Source organism: Paramisgurnus dabryanus, chromosome 12 (assembly GCF_030506205.2).
Source record: "Paramisgurnus dabryanus chromosome 12, PD_genome_1.1, whole genome shotgun sequence".
NCBI classification, from domain to species: Eukaryota; Metazoa; Chordata; class Actinopteri; order Cypriniformes; family Cobitidae; genus Paramisgurnus; species Paramisgurnus dabryanus.
Genome location: NC_133348.1, coordinates 15,704,427 through 15,723,775, shown reverse-complemented (window position 1 = coordinate 15,723,775; position 19,349 = coordinate 15,704,427). Strand labels below are relative to the sequence as shown.

Genomic DNA, 19,349 nt, shown 5'->3' with positions numbered 1-19,349 from the left:
GAGCCATTCATTTTCATTCATTCAAAAGCAGAATATCGAAAGAAAGTTGGTGTCATATTAAAACTCTTTATTGATATTTGGTCAGTACATGAAAAGGATTGAATTTAACTGAATTGAACAAGATACATCTCAAACTACACACAAGTGAAACAAAAATGTTTTCCCGTCATGTAGAGTAACAAAAAAGGCAACATCAGGAAACTAAGGACTCTCCGAACTTGCAGCTTCAAGACTTAACAGAGCATTATGATACAGCACACATAGCTAAAGGATTTCTGCTTCCAGCGAGTGAGCAAATGAACAGTACAGAATCAGTGGTGTTCATGTTATTTTAACAGACTCTGAAGAGGAAAAATGGTTTAAAAATCACTTATAAAAAAATCAGATATACAAACTTATTTTAATGTTGCTTATTTAATAAACGTAATCGGCTTTGAGCACGTTTCAAATGCACTGAAATGGGTTATGATGGGACGTCGAGTAGAACAAAAAGATGCATTTGACGGATTCACAAACAAGAACAAACTGGCCTCAAGTGAATTTCTTGTTTGTCATGAGTTACGTAAAAAACGAAACACTGAAATTGTAAGAATGTTACAAAACAGACCCCGTGGAGGCATTGGAGGATTTGGTGGCAACGGTTGCTGCACTCGAGTCCAGGCCGTTCTGAGAGCTGTGCCGCATACCTGCAGTCCTACTGCCTTTGGAGACAGCAGCGGCCTCATGGGAGTCAGCATTGGAGTCTGTATCGTTCGAGTGCTGGGTCACTGACGTCTCACTGCCTGTAGGTGAGTCCACGCTTTCATAGCCTGCGCTTAGCTGAGTCACATACCCTTCTCCACCCCTCTGGCTTAATGCATCTTCCGAATGGTGGGAAAGTTTTGATGTACCACCATGGGTGGGGGTTGAAACAGAAGGTGATGGTGGGTAATCTTCATCTGCACTGCTTGCTTCCCTGTACAGACTGGACCCAGATGCACCCCTTTGAGATGAGTTACCATTGGAGGGTCCGTTGGATACTCTTCCGCAGTCTTTCCCCACAGCTGAACTGGAGGTGTTTGCTGCTTCACTTTGAAGGGAAGGTTCAGAGGCGGCCAAAGGGGAAGGTTTGCTTGGACCAGCTCCGCTAGAAGTTCCTTGGGTCTGGGACATCTGAGACAACTGCTGTCTGGACTCCTTCAGCTGCTGCTGAAGTACCAAGATAGTGCTCTGCATCCCTTCCACCTCCTCATCCAGCTGAATAATGAAGTCATTCAGTTCTGGACCATGCACAGGTAAAAAGAGAGTGAGATGAGGTCATTTTCTAAGCACTTGTCGTCACCAAATAGATGACAAAATAGGACTTTAGCTTACCATCTTGGCTGCTCTTGAGCTCCTCGCTGTATTTCTTCTGCAAGGCGAGCTCAGCCTCCAGCTGGGCGATGCGCCCCTGAGACAGCTGCCTGCCCAACTCCTGATTCTCCTGGATCAGCATGCGACATTTCGCCATCAGCTTCTTACCAGTCTGGCTGCAAGGGAAACAAGTCTAACATCACATCATGAACATGGCCACAGGGTCAACACAAGTGGCCACTGCACTAAAAACTTGCTAGTAACATTTGCATCGTGAAAAATGTCCAAAAATGGCCACAGTGATCTTCAATTGTAAGTTTTGTTGAGAAATGACAACAGTTTTAACAATTCTAAGAGATAGGTGAACAGTTATCAGACACCAATGTAATAAAATTTTGAAAACATCTAGAGTGGCAATATTTCAATAGACCATTGAGTTGTAAACAAAGATCTAAAAGCAAAAAGGTTAACAGATCTATCCAATAAAAACACACAGTTAACAAATTCCAATACCTACCTTTTTTTAAGTTACAGCTTAACTAAAACCATGCATTACACAAAATGCATCACTTGTGGCATTAAAATAATGAATCTGCTCCTATACAATTCACAGTAGACAAAATATTTTAACTTTAAAGTTTTTCCACAGTGTGCAACTTATATACCTGTGATTTAACCTGTAGTTCAATCTGTATTATAGTGCATTTATTGTCTAAATGCACCACTTTTACAGCACCACTTTAAATTGGACTTTGCTGCTAATTCAGCATGTAATAGTCACCGGTGCCAAATACACTACAGTTAGGAACATTATGATCCTCCTAAAGTGACTTGGAACCGATTCTGAGCAATTAATAAAGAAACATTCACGTTAAAATATTGACGTAAGGTCAAATGTGGACTATTTACTAAAATAAACTGTCTCTCACTGGATTCTGTGTTAGTCTAACCTTCAATACAATGACTGATCTTGAGCAGAATGTTCTAAACATTAGCAATGTCAAAAGCTGAAATGGCCCAGACCAAGCAGTTTTCCATGTTTTATGAAATTAAAGCTCTAAAACTGATTTTAAATGCAACAATGTGTTATAATTAATATCTCTCTAAATATTGAGCAACATACCTGCAAAGGAACTAAATGTGCTTAAGAAAATAAATTCTTAAATTCTTACTGGGTGACTGGACAATTAAAAAGTTGACCGATAAGGAATACAAAAACATCATACACAGACATTTAAACAGCTTAAATAGTTTCCTCTGACACACATTGGCATTCACATTGAAAAGAACATTGATGTTTGCATCTGCAGCAGAATAAAAGCCAATTTCAATTTCAAATCACTTTGACCACACTGCTGTAAATGCAAGGTGCATTTCCAGAGCAAAAACAAAGTATGATATTACGAACACAAAAAAGTAAAAGTTAGACACTCTACCGTAAGTCGCACCTGTGAGATGAACATATACCAAAGTCTTTGCAGATCAGAAAGTCTGATTTCTCCCCCAAAGTCTTACATCGTAACAAAGACATCGGCCCCCAAAGTCTTATGATTGTGATTAACTCCTCCCCATTTCATTGCATCAGTCTATACTCCCGCCTCCCTGTGTTACAAACTATGTTTAACCAGTCTCAAGGTTTCTATGGAGTTTAAATGGGGGCATATTCCTCTGTAACACATTTAGTAGGGCCATGTCATGTTTTAAATGTTCAATAAGTGATCATTAAACTACAGTTCAATCAGCTCCAGAGCCAACGCTGCGCTCAAGTCTTTCATAGGCCGCCTTTTTGTTACAGGAAACTTTCTAATATGGGCTGTCGGGCCGTTTTTCCACGGTGACCACCTCTTCAGGAACAGTCCCGATTCCTTCAGGCTTCTGTACCATAAGGGGTGTGGGGAGAGAGAGAGCTGAAACAAAAGTGTCACCTGACCAAAACTGCTGTGCTTTGTTCTGACTTTACATTATGGTATGTGTAATAGCAGGACAATACAAAAGAAAAATGTCTTTTGAGTTTTGGCTTTAAAGTCTGAGTCTCGTTGCGAGCAAAACATTTCAGTCTTCCCCCACCATTATCTGCACTCCTGCAGAGGAGAAGGTGGGGGGTGAATCAGGAAAGTCTTGACTTTTTGTTTGGAGGGGGGAGTTATTTTAGTTTACCTATCAGGTGTAAATTTCCAGGCACTCAGTTCATTTTGGGCTTGCTCCAGTTTGTCTTTAGTCTGTTCCAGTTCAGCCTTCATTTTGAGGAAAAATAAGTTGATGGCTGGGTCTACCGTGGAGGATCTCAGCTGAGCCGCACTCGGTTGCTGGACTTGCTTCAGGTACTGGATTTGGGTCTGGAGAATAATACAGAGTTTTAGAAACAAGGCACGTCGATATGCTGTACAACCACTAAACTTAGCTCAGCGAGCAGTGTATTATAAAACACTATCTGAATTCTTAAATTGGTAGCCTGAAATAACAAACTGACAAAGCACAAGGTTGAAAGATTTGAGTTTTCAAATTACGTGGTTTACCACGAGTTTATAACAAGAGACACAGCTGCATTTAAAGGTGCGATGCTGTGCTCATTCACTATCCTACAGGCATTTGCTTAAAGTCAAGATTAAATTGTGCTTTGTTCCCTTTTAGACGTGTTGAGTGGTACAAGTGAGGCAAAGTACAATATTCTCATTTCTGTGTCCATTAGAGACCCATCTGATAATAATACTGCAGCACAATTTGCATGACCAACATGTGGCAATGAATTTGACTGGAAGACAACAGCAACTTTTAGTTGTTGATATGGGACTGAACGTATTTTTTCCTCATTCCAACCATCACGCAGACTGATATAGGTTTACCATCGCATTAGGCATTATTTTTAACCAAAGGAGATGTAGGGGTGTTATATCCAAACATTGTTGGCAAGGAAAGCCACTTATACTTAGGAGCGGCAACATATAGGTGTTTCTTAGGAGGTAATGGTATATCATTTTAAATTAAAAGCTGTAGGAGTGTTATCCAAACATTATTGGCAAGGAAAGCCTCTTATACTTGGGAGCAGACACGTATTGAAGTGGTTCTGGGAGGGTTTAGTACATACCGCATCTTCTTCAAATAATAATTATGTGATTTACTTGCATTGGGTGACCTAAAAATACAAATAAACTGTTTCCATTGCAGTTTGGCGAAATACACCTTTTCAGAATTGCCTGAAAAACCATCTAATGCTAATGGAAAAACAATTTTTGCAATATAGACGTTTCATCGGACGCACTACGCTGACGTGATAAACGTCTGGATCCAAACTGTACTTCCGGTTTCGTTTTTTTAATGGTCTGACTAGTTGCTAAACTGATCTCTTGAACAAATATCTCGTTGAAAGTAACAAATGTTTTGGTTTCCTTAGGTAATATATGTGTTGTTGTTTTTTTTGCTTGTTATATAAATAAACTACGTTTAAAGAACTTTGTTGTTATTTATTCTTTGCGGAGTTTACCGGAAGTTACGTGCGGACCACGACAGCCGCTTGTTTATGTTGTTACTGCTGAAACCGTCTCTATGAGAGTTCTTGCAAAATTGACGCGTTTCCATTTGCCGTATTTTCCATTTTGTGATATCAATTTGGGCAAATTGGTTATGTATTGTATTTTCGAAAAGTTTCACATACAGACAATCCCCGTTTACAAAAATCCATAAAAACCGACTGAATTATATAAAAAGCTGTATTATATATGCCAGGTCAGTAGATGTCAATGTCATTTGATGGTTTGACAGGTACATTATTTCCCACGTTAATGAATGCGATTTTGCCTGGCTTCTCTGTAAAATTCGGCTGTGTAGTAAATGCTGCTCCATCTGAAAGCAGGTGATGGCGATTTACTACTTATCAACGAACCAGCTTTACAGATGATACACGCATAAGAATTGCAGGCGATTTTTTTTTTGCCCAGCTCTACAATTTTCACAAATGTAAACTTTTTTTAAGTTTACACAGAGTTGATAACAGTATCAGTATGTTTTTTTTTAAACTTAAAAAAAAAAAAGTTTTAGAAGTTTGTAAGTTTATTTAACCAAGTTTGATAGAAGCATGGTCATGTGATCCAACCAATCAGTTCCCTCACCTCTGTCCCGTGACAGATTTTTGCAGCATCCCTCCTCCACCCCATCACCTCACTCTCATCTAGTTTCATTCATCCCAGTTAAAGAGTGGGTGGGTACTCTGGGTTCTGGCTAAAAATTCGAGCTCAGAGCCCTCTCCTCGGACAGCGCGCCAAATATGCTTTCTCTCAATCCCTATCGATTACATGTTAATGCGAACTCGTGAAAGGCCCTAAAACGCTGCTGTTGTGTAATCGAACAGCTAAAACGAATAAAAAGTTTTCAGTTTTTAGTTAACAACTGTGCCATGTATACTAGGGCTGGGTTTCGATTCAAATTTCAAGAATCGATTCGATTCCGATTCTCAAGATCTTGGATCGATTATCATTGTTCGATTCAATTCGATCCGATCCGATCTGATCCGATCTTCGAGATTTAGATAAGTGTTTTTGAAAAAAGCCCGAAATGGTGCCAGATAGGGGTGCATGGCATGACCAAAAATCTATTCCATGAGTCATTTTATCAGTATATTTCATGGTATACATGTTTTTCAGTTTTTTGGATTATAAAAATGTGCAGTTATTTGCCACTCACTCTAGCTTTTAACGGCTCACCACAGTTTTAAAATATGGACAATTTAAAGTTAATAATGTTAAAGTGAAAATGCCCAGATGATAACAACAGATTAAGTCTTGATAGACAGAATCTTGTTTTTAATTGAGTTATTAATTTTAAAGACTATTGAAGCTATAGTATGCATTGTATTTTGTATTTATGCATACATTACATTAAAAATAGGCAGTATGTAAAATGAACAGGTATAAATTTATGCACAAACCTACAGACAGGATAAATACCTGTATATGAGAGACGGACCTCTTTATAGATATTATGACGGGTGCTATGATGTGATGAAGTCTGTTTTGACGCTCTTTACTTTCTATTACACGTTAACATTTTCGTCTCTTTCTCGTCTTTCTGAACAAAGATGTTTGTACTATAAGCAAATTAGGCGTCAAACTACAGCGCACGTGTCACTGATATAAACGCGAGTTTTGTAATTAGCTTGCTTAAAGTTCAGAAACCTTTACAACTATTAGCATTATTATGTGTAAGAAGAACTCTTTATTTGGCGACCCGTTGCGCGCGCCTCAAGAAACCTCTGCCCGTCAGAGACCGGCTGCATGAGCACAGAGAGAGAGAGAGAGAGAGAGTTTCACTGGAGACCCGCGGTGGATTCACTGCATGGCGCTTATTATAAAAATTACACAAATAACTCGTTCATTTGTTATGAGTGGATTATTTTACATGTAGATCGCAGCTTTGAGCGTTTTTAGAGTTTTCAAAACAACCGCTTGCTTAACGTTCCTGACGGCTATGTTCGTTTTTTTAATGTCCTTCCACCTCGCGGGCATGCGTAAATTCAATGACGCGGCAAGTTTAAGTTATTAATTATTAAATCGATTCTTTGAGTTACGGATCGATCTTTAGAGATTAACATGAAAATCGATTCAGAATCGGTGAATCGATTTTTTCAACACAGCCCTAATGTATACACCCCCTAAAGCAACCGCTTGTTGCCTACTTCCTCCTATGATACCCAACCATAAATGCAGTACTTAAAAAAAGGATTTTCACACTTACTGTACACTCTTGCATTTCCTGCTCCTTGGTAGCAAGCCTCATGACCAGAATGTTCTCTCGGCGTGCAGACTCCTGCTGTTGCTGCTTCAACTTCTCCTCCGACTCCTTCAACCCCGTCACATCATTGGCTGCAGACATTTCGACAAAAAATAGATGCATTACTTACAGACATCCAGTTTTCTTCGCCAAAACACTGAACATTCATTTCACCATCTATGTCTATGAAGAACCCATACGCATACTTACAATTTAAATCAGCATATTTCGCCTCAAGCATCTGGACGTAAGCTTCGTGCTGCTTCCACCTAAACCCAAAACAAAAAATATAACATTCAGTCAGTAGAGATTCAACAGGCACACCATCAGTGCTTTTGACAAACAGAAACCTTACACACCGAGTACACAGTTCCTCTCGAGTCAGTGTCTTCATGTCCGATTCACTAAGGCGAACCTGTAAACACGTAAAATAGAAATACAAATGCATGAGACGACTAACTTGAGATTAGTCAGATATGATGATCGGATATAAAAAAAGAAAATGAGCTCACCTTCTTCGGTAGAGGTTCTTCATTGGTCATTCTGATCTCTGCAAGACACAGAAATACATTTTTATTGCCAAAACATAAGGAAACTCTAGCATAAGCATTTCATGAAACGGCATGCAGCAAGTTAAATATCTGAAAACTGTACGCATTTCACGCGCCTACACTGGTTGCAAATATAGGCCATCAGTCAAATTCTCGGTCAGGTTGCATTAAATCCAGTGAAGTACTTGTGCATTTTTAAGATTATTATCGTAAACTGTAACAGATTGGACGAAACCTAGTTGTTTGACTGGCAAAATAAAACTGCTCCACTAACAGGAAAATGCACAAGCTTTTCACTCAAGCGTAGGTTTTACTGTAAACTCCAAAAGCATCCATTTTTTTATATGCAACTAACGTTAAAGCATCTTATATGCAGCTTCCCAAAAATTTGACTAAGCTTATTACTGGGCAAAAAAACGCCGTAATCATAATCACTATAATTACAGAAAACGAGCCCGCCTGCTCTGAGTTGACCTGCTAAACACTCTACGCTGCAAACAAACACGCGAATCGAATATACCCATCAATTGATGATCATCCCTGATGAAAAGGTATTAAGCTTACATGAAATATAATTCAGTTTCTCCTTAATAAATCCAGTAAAATACAACAGAAAGAACTGGCGGAATGAAAATGTGCCGGCGCGTTGTTGGAGCAGTTTATCGCTGTCACAAAATGGCGGAGAAGGAAGAGACTCTCCCTCTCCAAGAAGCTGCACTTTACTCCAAATGACCCTCCGAAACTTACCAGTCTAATTTCACCTCGACCAGAATGACTCGGATTTCTTTAGATACGAAATGAATTGTTGTCCGGTTATGTTGATTAATATATTTCTCTGGAGAGCTGCGTTTTTATTTAGACGTAGGGAAGTCCGTCCGCCATACCAAGCGTGTGCGATGTTCCGCCGCACAGCATCAGCGCTGAGGGGGAGGAGCACATCACCAACATGAACCACATGTGTGCTTGTACTTGGCCACATAAATAGTTCCAGTGCACAATATTGCATCGCCATGTTTGAGTCAGTTTTAGATTTGTTATTTGAAAATTGTGTGTGTATATATAAGGTTTCGTTCGTCACAGTAAGGCATTTGTGGTTCAACTGGTATTGCCAAATCATTTATACGTTTGTAAATTGTACTGTTAAATATGATAACTAAATGTACAATCAACAAACACCACCATATTTCGTCTGAAACGAAACAATTTTCAATGGCTACTAACTGACAAGGCCTGAATGACTGGCTGAATTATACCAAGTATGTGATTATCAATAGGGGTGCACGGATTTTGTGCTCTACTTAATACATCTCGTTACTTAATATATATAAACAAAATATATATTGAAAGCCATGTTTAATGAGATATATAAACCTCTCAAAAGTCTCAGACCAAAATCAATAAGAAAATATGCAGAGCACTCTACCCCTATTTAGAAATAGTGGTACGCTCTGGTCCAAGTTCAAGTTGAAAGGCGTGTTCGAATTTATGCATTGCTGCGCAGACCGATCGCTTATGACATCAAAATATCGCGGAAGCGATTCAACAGCCCAACCCCCCAAATTCTCTCGCGATACGTTGGTGTCACATGGGTCTGCGCAACGCCTCATGAAGTCGAACCCGCCTGATATTTCAAGGGCAGGTTGAAATGGAGCAAGCGTAGATCTGTCGTTCAGTTCATGTGTGGCGTTTTATGACAAGCTAGACCATGCTGTGCAGAGTCGGATATGTTCGCAGGTAAAGTTAGCTGAAGTCTAACAAACTAAACTAACACATTATGCACAGCTAACTGAATGTTCACACTGAATTGTTTATTAAAGAATGGCGAATGTTTTTTTTCTGGATTTGGCAGAGCAACCAAGCTTCTAGCTTGTATTGTCAGTGCATTTGTATTACATATGACCCATAGATTCTGTAGTGATATTTGTTGAAAGTGATATTTGTTGATTTTGTTAAATGCAATGTATTCGTGTAGTTAAGCTAACAATACAAGCGGGTTGTGTTTGTTATCAAACGTATTCGAGAGCACTCCGAATAAACTTTTCATATACTCGTGACGTATTAAATACAATTAAACCACACTTACACTAGCACACTTTCAGTTTTTTTTCTGGCAATTTCTAATGTTGACAACGGCTGTTCTGATCACCTGACTGATACCATATAACAACAATCCATTGTTTACTCACTACAGTAATCCAGCATTTCTTGCAATGTATGTTTTAACCCGCCGAGTTATTGCAGTGCAAGCTATTTGTGACACTTATTGTAAAAGTTAATGCAAAGTATTGTAAAGTTTGTGTTTTACACCTTAGTTTTGAAACACATTTTGCATGTAAGAAACTTTCTGTCTTTTCTAGGTGCGCTGCCACCTTGAAACCCATCCTGGGTGTTGTGGCCTCCAGACAGAAACACACACTGCCTGATCTTTCATATGACTATGGTGCACTTGAGCCTCACATCTGTGCTGAGATCATGCAGCTACACCACAACAAACATCATGCAACATACGTCAACAACCTCAATGTCGCTGAGGAGAAATATCAAGAAGCACTTGCTAAGGGTGTGCAATAATTGGCTATTTTCAGTTGCTATTCTCAAATATGTTAGCTAAATAAACATTTGTCCTAGTTTTAATATTTATAATGGATTCATTACCTTATTTTTTACACTTTCTATCCTACCTCTACATTGCATATTACATAAGTCTTTGAATAAGTTTTACCTTGCTGTCTCTCAGGTGATGTTATTACCCAAGTGTCCCTTCAGCCCGCCTTAAAATTTAACGGTGGTGGTCATATTAATCATACCATATTCTGGACCAATCTGTCACCAAATGGTGGAGGAGAACCACAGGGTAAGACTGTACACATGCATGCATTTGAGACATAAAATATGAATGTATGTTTTGTTGTATTAAGTAAGTATTTCTTTATTTTACATATTCCAGGTGACCTGCTGGAGGCCATTAAGCGTGACTTTGGCTCGTTTCAGAAGATGAAGGAGAAGATGTCTGCTGCCACAGTGGCTGTTCAGGGCTCAGGCTGGGGTTGGCTGGGCTTTGAAAAAGACAGCGGAAGGTTGAGGATCGCTGCTTGTCCTAACCAAGACCCTTTGCAGGGGACTACAGGTGAATGTTCCTCCATGAGTCTCAAACAATCAAATAGGAATGTTATTGTACTTAAAGAATAGAGAATATGCATATCCTCTGACTCTTTAAGAGCCATCCATCCATATAATGTCATCTAAAACTGTTTGTATTACTTACAGGATTTTTCTTTAATCTGTTCTTTTTTTAAATTTAAGGTCTCATCCCACTACTTGGGATAGATGTCTGGGAGCATGCGTACTATCTCCAGTACAAGAACGTTAGACCGGACTATGTTAAGGCCATCTGGAATGTTGTGAACTGGGAGAATGTCAGTGAGCGTTTCCAAGCTGCCAAGAAATAATTTACACTACACCTGAAAAATAAAACAACACATTGTCCATTTATACGATTGAAACGCACAAACAATCTGACCACAATGCATTTAACAATCTAAACTATAACTCTGTAAAAAGCGGTATGTTTCTTGACAAGCACCTTTACCATACAGATAGTTATCAGCTTGTGTTATAAAACTGGGAATATGTAAGTTCATGATTTCAGTACATTAAAAATAAAAAAAATTACTTGAACTTGTATGTTGTTTGTGTTACTTAATTTCTCATTTAGAAATTTGTATAAATATTTTAGAGTTAAGGATATCTATAAACTAGTGTGTTCAAAAATATAGACAAAATTCACATATTTAAAATGAAACAATTTAAAGGGGACATATCATGAAAATCTGACTTTTTCCATGTTTAAGTGCTATAATTGTGTCCCCAGTGCTTCTGTCAACCTATAACTTGTGAAAAAAAGATCAACCCAGTAACTTTGTTTTGGTAAACCATTCTCTACAATCACGTGAAAAAATAGGTCATTGAAATTTGTCTCCCCCTGTGATGTCAAAAGGTGATAATACCGCCCCTTAACCTGCATTGTCCAAACAACGGCACTGTCATTTAGTGCAGAGATCAATTCATTTGCATTTTAAGGACACACCCAAAACAGCATATTTTTGCTCACACCTACAAAGTGGCAATTTTAACATGCTTTAATAAATTATCTATATGGTATTTTGAGCTAAAACTTCAAATATGTACTCTGGGGAAACCAAAGATTTATTTTACATCTTAAAAAAGTGAAATGTCGCCTTTAAAACGTTTCTTAATTCTGCCCATATGGATGAATTAATTTTATGACATCATTATGTACTTCTTTATTGCAGAACTTATAAGTGCGTACAAAATCAGGGAAAGGAATCATTGTTGTATCACTGACAATTACAGTAATAATAAAATAATAATGTATCATAGGTTTCTGTACATTAAAACTTAAATTATACATTAAACTCAATAAATAGGAGAAATAAAAGCACATACATTTAAATAGCATTTTTAAATAAATCATCATAATGTCTTAAAAGTTTGCACATTGTTTGTTATAGTCTTAGCAAGATTAGAATTTCTTGCTTATGGATAAACATTTGGCATATAAAACTAACTATATATTCAAGAAAACGCATTTTTTGGCATTCACAATAATTCAGTACTTAATCTTCCAGTCAGATTCCTAGCTGTTAAATAAACCAAACGCCCTTGTTTAAAAAAAGGCGCGGAGTCACGCAAAAGTCCTGTTTATTTTAGTTTATGTGTAAATACGTATAAATTAGCTCCTCAAACATTTCTGTTCACCAATTGTAAGTTATAAAGTGGCTTAAAAGTAATGTGTACATATAAAGCCAACGTATAATTGTGTTTTATAGGCTAATATACTTTATAATCTGATGTACGCACACTAGCATGTATTTCCTTATAACAGAAGCAGAGGGCGCCAAATACCAACGTGTTTAAATTAGATCTAGAGCTTCGCTGAAAATGCTTGATGATAACTTTAATACGTTATGCATTGATAAACCAACCTCCCATAACTATTTTCCCACCAGGGTAAAATGACCCTTTAATGTTTCTTTTTTTCTTTGCTACATGATGAAAAGTGTTTTTGATACTTTTTTATTAATAAAATAGTGAAAATAATGGAGAATGATTTCTTTGTCTTAGTGAATTACCTTATCTGGCTAAACAAAACATACAGATAAGAAACTTATCAAAGCTGGCTCAACATTTAGTAAAACTCAGTTTTCCCATGTCCATGCACACCACTGATCTGTGCTTTGTGAGTTCATATCCCAATCAGTGATGATGAAGAGGACACATTTGTTGTACAGCCAGAGAAAAGTGTACAAAACAGTTATTCACAAGGTGTCCGAAGCACATGCACAAGCAATCTAGAGATGTTTTCGCCAAGTGAACCTGGGTTCGCTTTTCTGAGGTTGTGTCTTCAAATCAAATTGTTCTGTCAGGTTATGATCACCGTTAATGCTTTTCTTTAAAGTCTGTTTCAACATCTCATAGGATCGGAGAACATTTCTATAAATCATTTTCTCAAAAAATGGGAAGGTTTACGCTTTTACATCTCTTCTGATATTGCATTAGCAGTAGATGTTTTATTTATTGGCTGATGGGCCGGTCATAGCTTACTTAAGACTCTTTCAAAGTTCAGATTTGTGATGCCGTTTGAAACTTTGTGGATAGGTGGCCCAAAACATGACCCATGAGGATAACGAAAACAAATCGCTCCACCTGTTTCTCTTCATCGCATAAATGTCAATCAAATCTATTCTTATGAAATGTGAAATTTGCTATTAGTAACCTAAAATGATAAGTTTATGAGTCATAAAATGGAGAGTTAATCCAGATGTCTCCACACTCTGTTAAAGGCCTGCGATCTGTCAAAGCCTGATGTTCAGCGTCAGCTTGTCATCAAACACTCCCAGACACAAATTTGTTCCTTTTGGATGATGCAGAAGCTGCGGCTCGAAAAACAGACACGAGGGTTCAGGTGCAGCAGAAAATGTCAAACATTTTGTTCTCTATTCTGCATGCTCATTGGAAAAAGCCTCGATTGGTTTCATTTATTCCAACTCAGACTGATGGCATGTTTTGGTGTGGCCTACTTTTCCTTCTTAAATTAAGAGTACCAGAGTTTGCTTGCTTCCAGCATGGCTCGTAAAGTAGACAGACTTGCAGTCGGGATAGTGTTTCTCCAGCTTCTGGAAGGAAAATACCAACATCTATTTATCAAGTTGAGCCCTCCCTTTTTTTACAAGCCTATCTGTCTGCTACTCATTTTCTGACACCACCCTCTTTTTTCCAGGATTATTCTTCATGATATGTGACCTCTTTTTCTGTTTCTCTCTTACACATTTATTTTTGTACAAATGTTCCTTCCATCCTTCTTGAGGTCTCAAAATGTACACTTCAGATTATGTTTTATTGCTTTAAATAATTGTTTGATAGATTTATTGAGGCTTGTGCAAAAATAAACAGACTTGTCAGTCGGCAGTAAGACCACCTGCCTGCTCTTTTAATTCCCTCACATTTTTTGTTTTGTTTTCAAAACCCTTAAATACACAACGTTTAAGACATTTTATATACTGTAACAATTACATGTGCTGTTTTTCCATTGATGAATGAGACACATGCAGTTTTACTGCTATAGCACATATGAATTCAGAATATGCAGAATACATTTATCTGCTTTTCCTGCTGCTAAAACATGTTTTTATATTCTTAAAGAAATAACGTCTGTCAATGGAAAAATGTCTGTTCTGAGTACACTTTAGTCTGTAACCATAACATACCGAACTAAGCAGGCAGCAAATGAATCTTTTCGCTTTCAACTTTAAATTGAAATATTGCAGAGATGGTAAATGTTTTAACACATGATCCAGGGAACCCACAGAACCTCACAGTGTGGTGTGTTTCTTTTCTGTTTTATTAGTTTTAGAAAAAGAAACAAGACGTGTTTGCCCAACCACATACCACTATGGTGCCTTTAATGCATGACAAGAAATGTACGATTATTATTTATGAAAGATTAGATGTGGTAGTAGAAAGTGGTTGGTATTAAATAAATTGTGTTTTTCTACTTTTACATCCACACATTTTTTACATACACTGTCAAAAAACTGTCCTTTTAAAAGGGCCTAATATTAGTTCCATTTAGGTAGAGATATATATATACATTTGTTACGAATTTGTACCTTTTAAGTACTAATATAAACTGTTTAGGTGCACATTTGTACTTTTTGCAAGGGTACCGTCCCAGTGACAGCTAGTGAACATTTCTTTGGACGTTTTTCGTACAGTCTGCATACTCGATTCCAATGTTTTACGCTGTGTGTGAAAGGCCTGAGATAATTCATTGGCATGTTTACAGAGCTTTTCAACCATTTACTCAATAATCATAGCAGCAGTTTAACTGCAATTATATAAACAGTTTAGGCCTGTATTAAAGCAATCTTCTATCACACTTTCTGCCATATAATTTTCTCCAATCTGTTCTTTTGTCATATTTCTGCATGTGCCAAATGTAAAAGTGGTACAATTATTTTATTTATTTCTATAATGTCATAATAAAGGTACAAAAGCTGTCACTGAAACATTACCTTTAAAACATCCTAATGTGTACCATTTAGGTACAGATATTTATACATTTAATGTCAGTATGCAACTTAGAGGTACTAATATGCACCCTTTAGGTACTTTTGAAAGGGTACACTAAAAATAGAGCTAAATAGCACTAAAAGCTTGTAATCATAGGGGAACCATTTTTAGTGCTATAAAGCACATATGGACCATCCAGGGTGATATAGCACCACTATAGCACCAGATATGGTTCTATATGGCGTAATATGGTTCTACACCGGTGCTACACAGGTACTACATAGGTGCTATATGGCACTTAAAATGGTTCCCTTGTGATTACGAGCCAGTGAACCACTTTTAGTGCTATTTAGCAACGTTTTTTGTAGAGTGTACTGTCATAGTGATATCTTCTGTACCATTTTTGACTGTAGTTTGATATGCAGAGACACACCTTTAGATTTGAGAAAACAAACACTTGAAAGTGTTGCAAAAAGTTACTTTAAAAGGTTATAAGACAGTTGACGAAAATAAAACTTTTATTTGAAAGATTTTAACTTTATTCCACATGGTTGAATCCCGTGACTGCAGTTTAAAACCCAACACACTCATAAACACAACCCTGAGAATGAGTCGTCTTTTTGAACGGGTGTCAACGAAAGCAAAGGTTCTCAAACTGGGGGCAGTTTATTGACATTTTATAAAATACATTAATTTATCATAAATTTTATGTAATTAAACCTCCGATTTACCCCCCTCTGACAATCCTAGCCAATTATCTTGAAGGTTCTACAGATTATCTTGTCAGATTTTCCCTTGGTGTGAGGTGTGTTAAGAGTGTCCGAACCTGATTGGAAAAACGTCGGGGCCACCCCGGTCGTGAATTGAAAATATTAAACATGCTCTTGAGATTATCACGTGAAACAAAACAATATCCAATCAGAAAGCGAGATGATGGAAGTGAAGTTGATGTGGACAGCAGAGATGGAGGTTCAGTTTGTTGATTTGTGGCAACAGCACGAATGTTTATACAACGTGTCGTGTAAAACATTCCAAACACAATTGATATTTCTTCCTACATATCTTCCGCCATGCTTATTCTGAAGTCTCGTGAGATTTTGCGAGATTTCCTGTCTTCACAAGACTCTGGTTGAAAATCTGTTTGTGGTGTGCTGTCTTTGACACATCATGGCACACCACACACTATAGGAGTAAAACGGTTAAATCTAGGATTTTTTATCCTCATGTTTGTTTATCCTATCACATTTTGAAAGTCTTATAAGTTGTAAAAAATCTTTTGGTGTGTACCCAGCATAAGCCACAGCACTACATTGCAATATTAAATGGCTTGGTTTTACAGACAAGGTTTTGCTAAAGCCAAAACTAGGACTTAAGCATCTTTTATAGACATGCATTAGAAAAGACGTTACTGATGTGTATCTTGAGACAAATGAATGAAACTGGCATATTTTAAGATCTGCCAATGCAAGTTATTTTTAGTTGAGACAGCTCCAACATGTGTCTTAGTCTAGGACTAGCCTTAAGCCTTGTCTGTGAAACCGGGGTAATATGTTTTGTTTCATTTATATGTTAAGTTTTGGAATGTTTTATGTCATAAATTTTCTTTGAGGGGGTCATGAAGGGATGCACCATACACTAGGGACGCTCCACGCCAAAAAAAAATGTGTGAATCACTGATCTGAAGTACTTGTTTGACTCCCAGTTTTCTCTTTTAATGCCTTATCATAAAGCTTCTTCCTCATGAACTATAGGCACTTAAACAGAGTAGCAATTTACCACACTTCATTGACATTCTTTCAGTAAACAAAATGTATTATTAATAGATATGAAGTGTTCATAAGAAGATAGTAAATGAAAAACATAATTCAGAGCAGAATGAAAGAGTAGTAGTTAAATAAATGAATGATCACAGAGTACATAAAAAAGAAAATATACACTGTCAAATACAGGCAGTTTTATGTCTCAGTGATTGATTTTTACTAAAACTAAAAGGTTTCACAAAACATGTCTTTTATGTTTTATGTACATATTTTTTTTTGTTTCATTTTATTTTAAATTAAACTGTATTTGACATTTCTTTAATAAGGAATACAAAATTTATATAGCTACCATTTAAATGCTTTTTATGTTTCATCCTTGCCAAAGACTTTCAGTCTTCCAAAATGAGAAATGATCATAAAAATATCTTCATTAAATAATAAATATGTTTTAAACTTTTAAAACTATAAGGAGGAGGACATTAGAAAAGACTGTAGTGCCACTTAAATAATACATTATATATTCATTATATAGCACATTAACAGATATTTATGTATAAGTACAAACCCAATGAAAAATCACATATGAAACTAAGGCAGACATTAAAGACACTTTAAAACTAAGGCTTCGAAAGAAATGCACAATTATTATGGTACACATGCACCAGAGCAGTCTATAAACATTAAATATTTACATTGTATCGAACATTTCACAAACATTATATAAAGCAACTTAGCTTGCAGGCAGATAAGAGCTCTTTATAAAGCACACATGCTCAACAGTAATACCCTGCCAAAGAAAAACACCTGCCTGAAGAATTGCGCTTCGATTTACTCACGTTTAAACAATACTTCGAGGGAGACAGATCTGTGGGTAAACCTTCCAGCTATAATTAGATGGAAAATTGAACTCTTCACTTTGATCCTCAGTCCAGCATTGTTCAAACAAGACTCTCATGAGAGGTCAAACTAATTTTTATGTATAACATCTGGTTCTCACTGATCTGATGTTTAACACAAACGTACTTTGGCCCTAAAAACAGTTTACAAAAATAAAAGAAAAAATATATCTACACAGTATCATGCATATAAACAGGAAAATGCCCCGAAAGTGAAAGAAATTAGAGAACAATTACTGGCAACCATAAAACTGTAATTGTTTTTAAATTGACCAATGAGTGAGTTAGCATTATGAGCAGTTTGAGTACACTGCAAATAATTACTTTCTTACTTAGCATTTTGTCTTGTTTTCAGTAAAAAATCTTAATTAAGTATTTTCTTGATGAGCAAAATAAGTCTAGTTTTTAGACAAAAAAATATAAAATTTAAGCAAATTTGTGCTTAAAACAAACAAAAAGATCTGCCAATGGAATAAGAAAAAATTTCTTGAATTAAGTGTTTATGAAAAAAGTAAACTTCTTTCAAGAAAAATTTTCTTATTCCATTGGCAGATTTTTTTTTGCTTGTTTTAAGCACTAATTTACTTAAAGTTTATATTTTTTGTCTAAAAACTAGACGTATTTTCCTATATCATTTTGCTTATCAAGAAAATATATCTTAATTTAAGAATTTTTAGATATTTTTACTGAAAACACGTCAAAAATACTAAGAAAGTCATTTTTAGTGTAGCACAGAGCCAGCAAGATTCACATCAATATTTTTTAGCAAAAAGCAGTGATAATTTTTTACCAAACGCCAACTTTATCACACAGTTATTAAACAGCCCCCCAAAAACAATGGTGAAGAATCCCCCCCTGCACAATCCCCCTTCCAAGAGTTCAGTGCCAGGTGAAGTAAACACAAAGCTGAGGATCCAATTCATGAAGCAATGCATTTTACTCTGACAGATCAGTTGGATAAGACATAAAGGAACAATTAACTAAAAGGTGCGGAAACAAAGTCGTCAGTTTTCCTAATTACTATTGGAAAGGTCTTTAAGTTATAAAAAAGCATCGGGGGATCTGTTAGCTCTGTGCAACCTCAGAAAAAAAGTTAAAAAGCTGTCACTGATATGGTGTTCTTCAAAACGTGATTACAATTTAGGTATAGATGTATACATTTTATATCAGTGTGTACCTTTGAGGTACTAATATGAGCTCTTTATACTCAAAATATGCTAGATTATCCAGACTGATCTCACGAGAAATCATACATATTTTACAAGTTGGCTAATTCGTATCAATTGGTATACCAAGTTAAAGGGACAATAAGTAGAATTTTAAGTATTTTATTAGTCAAAATCAGTGTTTTTATTCATTAATATGTCCTTGTTGGTGTCAAATTACCTCTGCCAATGATCTGACTTTTCTTTGTAAGCTTAGAAATTCTTCTCTTTATTTACTTGACACGCTTC

General features: G+C 36.7%; 2 protein-coding genes across 3 annotated transcripts; one reads left to right on the top strand and one right to left on the bottom strand.

The window, feature by feature from the left end:
• Window positions 1-50: 50 nt before the first annotated feature.
• wtap (WT1 associated protein) lies at window positions 51-8,570 on the bottom strand. 2 transcript variants are annotated; one of them, XM_065256819.2, is made up of 8 exons: window positions 8,394-8,570; window positions 7,608-7,645; window positions 7,455-7,510; window positions 7,306-7,364; window positions 7,060-7,187; window positions 3,490-3,668; window positions 1,354-1,508; window positions 51-1,259 (listed from the first exon to the last, which is right to left on the bottom strand). In XM_065256819.2, exons 2-8 carry the CDS (start codon window positions 7,635-7,637, stop codon window positions 595-597), a joined length of 1,272 nt encoding a protein of 423 aa, XP_065112891.1. In that variant the 5' UTR covers window positions 7,638-7,645; window positions 8,394-8,570; the 3' UTR covers window positions 51-594. The 2 variants fall into 2 exon arrangements, with proteins under 2 accessions (XP_065112891.1, XP_065112892.1); XM_065256820.2 differs by lacking the exon at window positions 8,394-8,570 and adding an exon at window positions 8,211-8,306.
• Window positions 8,571-9,220: 650 nt separating this feature from the next.
• Window positions 9,221-11,328, top strand: sod2 (superoxide dismutase 2, mitochondrial). The gene is made up of 5 exons (XM_065256818.1): window positions 9,221-9,380; window positions 10,004-10,206; window positions 10,384-10,500; window positions 10,594-10,773; window positions 10,950-11,328. The coding sequence occupies exons 1-5, from the start codon at window positions 9,352-9,354 to the stop codon at window positions 11,093-11,095; spliced, it is 675 nt and encodes a 224-aa protein (XP_065112890.1). The 5' UTR covers window positions 9,221-9,351; the 3' UTR covers window positions 11,096-11,328.
• The last annotated feature ends 8,021 nt before the right edge of the window (window positions 11,329-19,349 follow it).

Excerpts from the sequence above, each read along its gene's own strand:
- sod2 (XM_065256818.1), top strand. The coding sequence starts at position 9,352 with ATGCTGTGCAGAGTCGGATATGTTCGCAG. Across the intron at positions 9,381-10,003 it reads AGAGTCGGATATGTTCGCAG|GTGCGCTGCCACCTTGAAAC; the intron begins GTAAAGTTAGCT and ends TGTCTTTTCTAG. Across the intron at positions 10,207-10,383 it reads TCAAGAAGCACTTGCTAAGG|GTGATGTTATTACCCAAGTG; the intron begins GTGTGCAATAAT and ends GCTGTCTCTCAG.
- wtap (XM_065256819.2), bottom strand. The coding sequence starts at position 7,637 with ATGACCAATGAAGAACCTCTACCGAAGAAG. Across the intron at positions 3,669-7,059 it reads AGGAAATGCAAGAGTGTACA|ACCCAAATCCAGTACCTGAA; the intron begins GTAAGTGTGAAA and ends ATTATTCTCCAG. Across the intron at positions 1,509-3,489 it reads TGGAAATTTACACCTGATAG|CCAGACTGGTAAGAAGCTGA; the intron begins GTAAACTAAAAT and ends TTTCCCTTGCAG.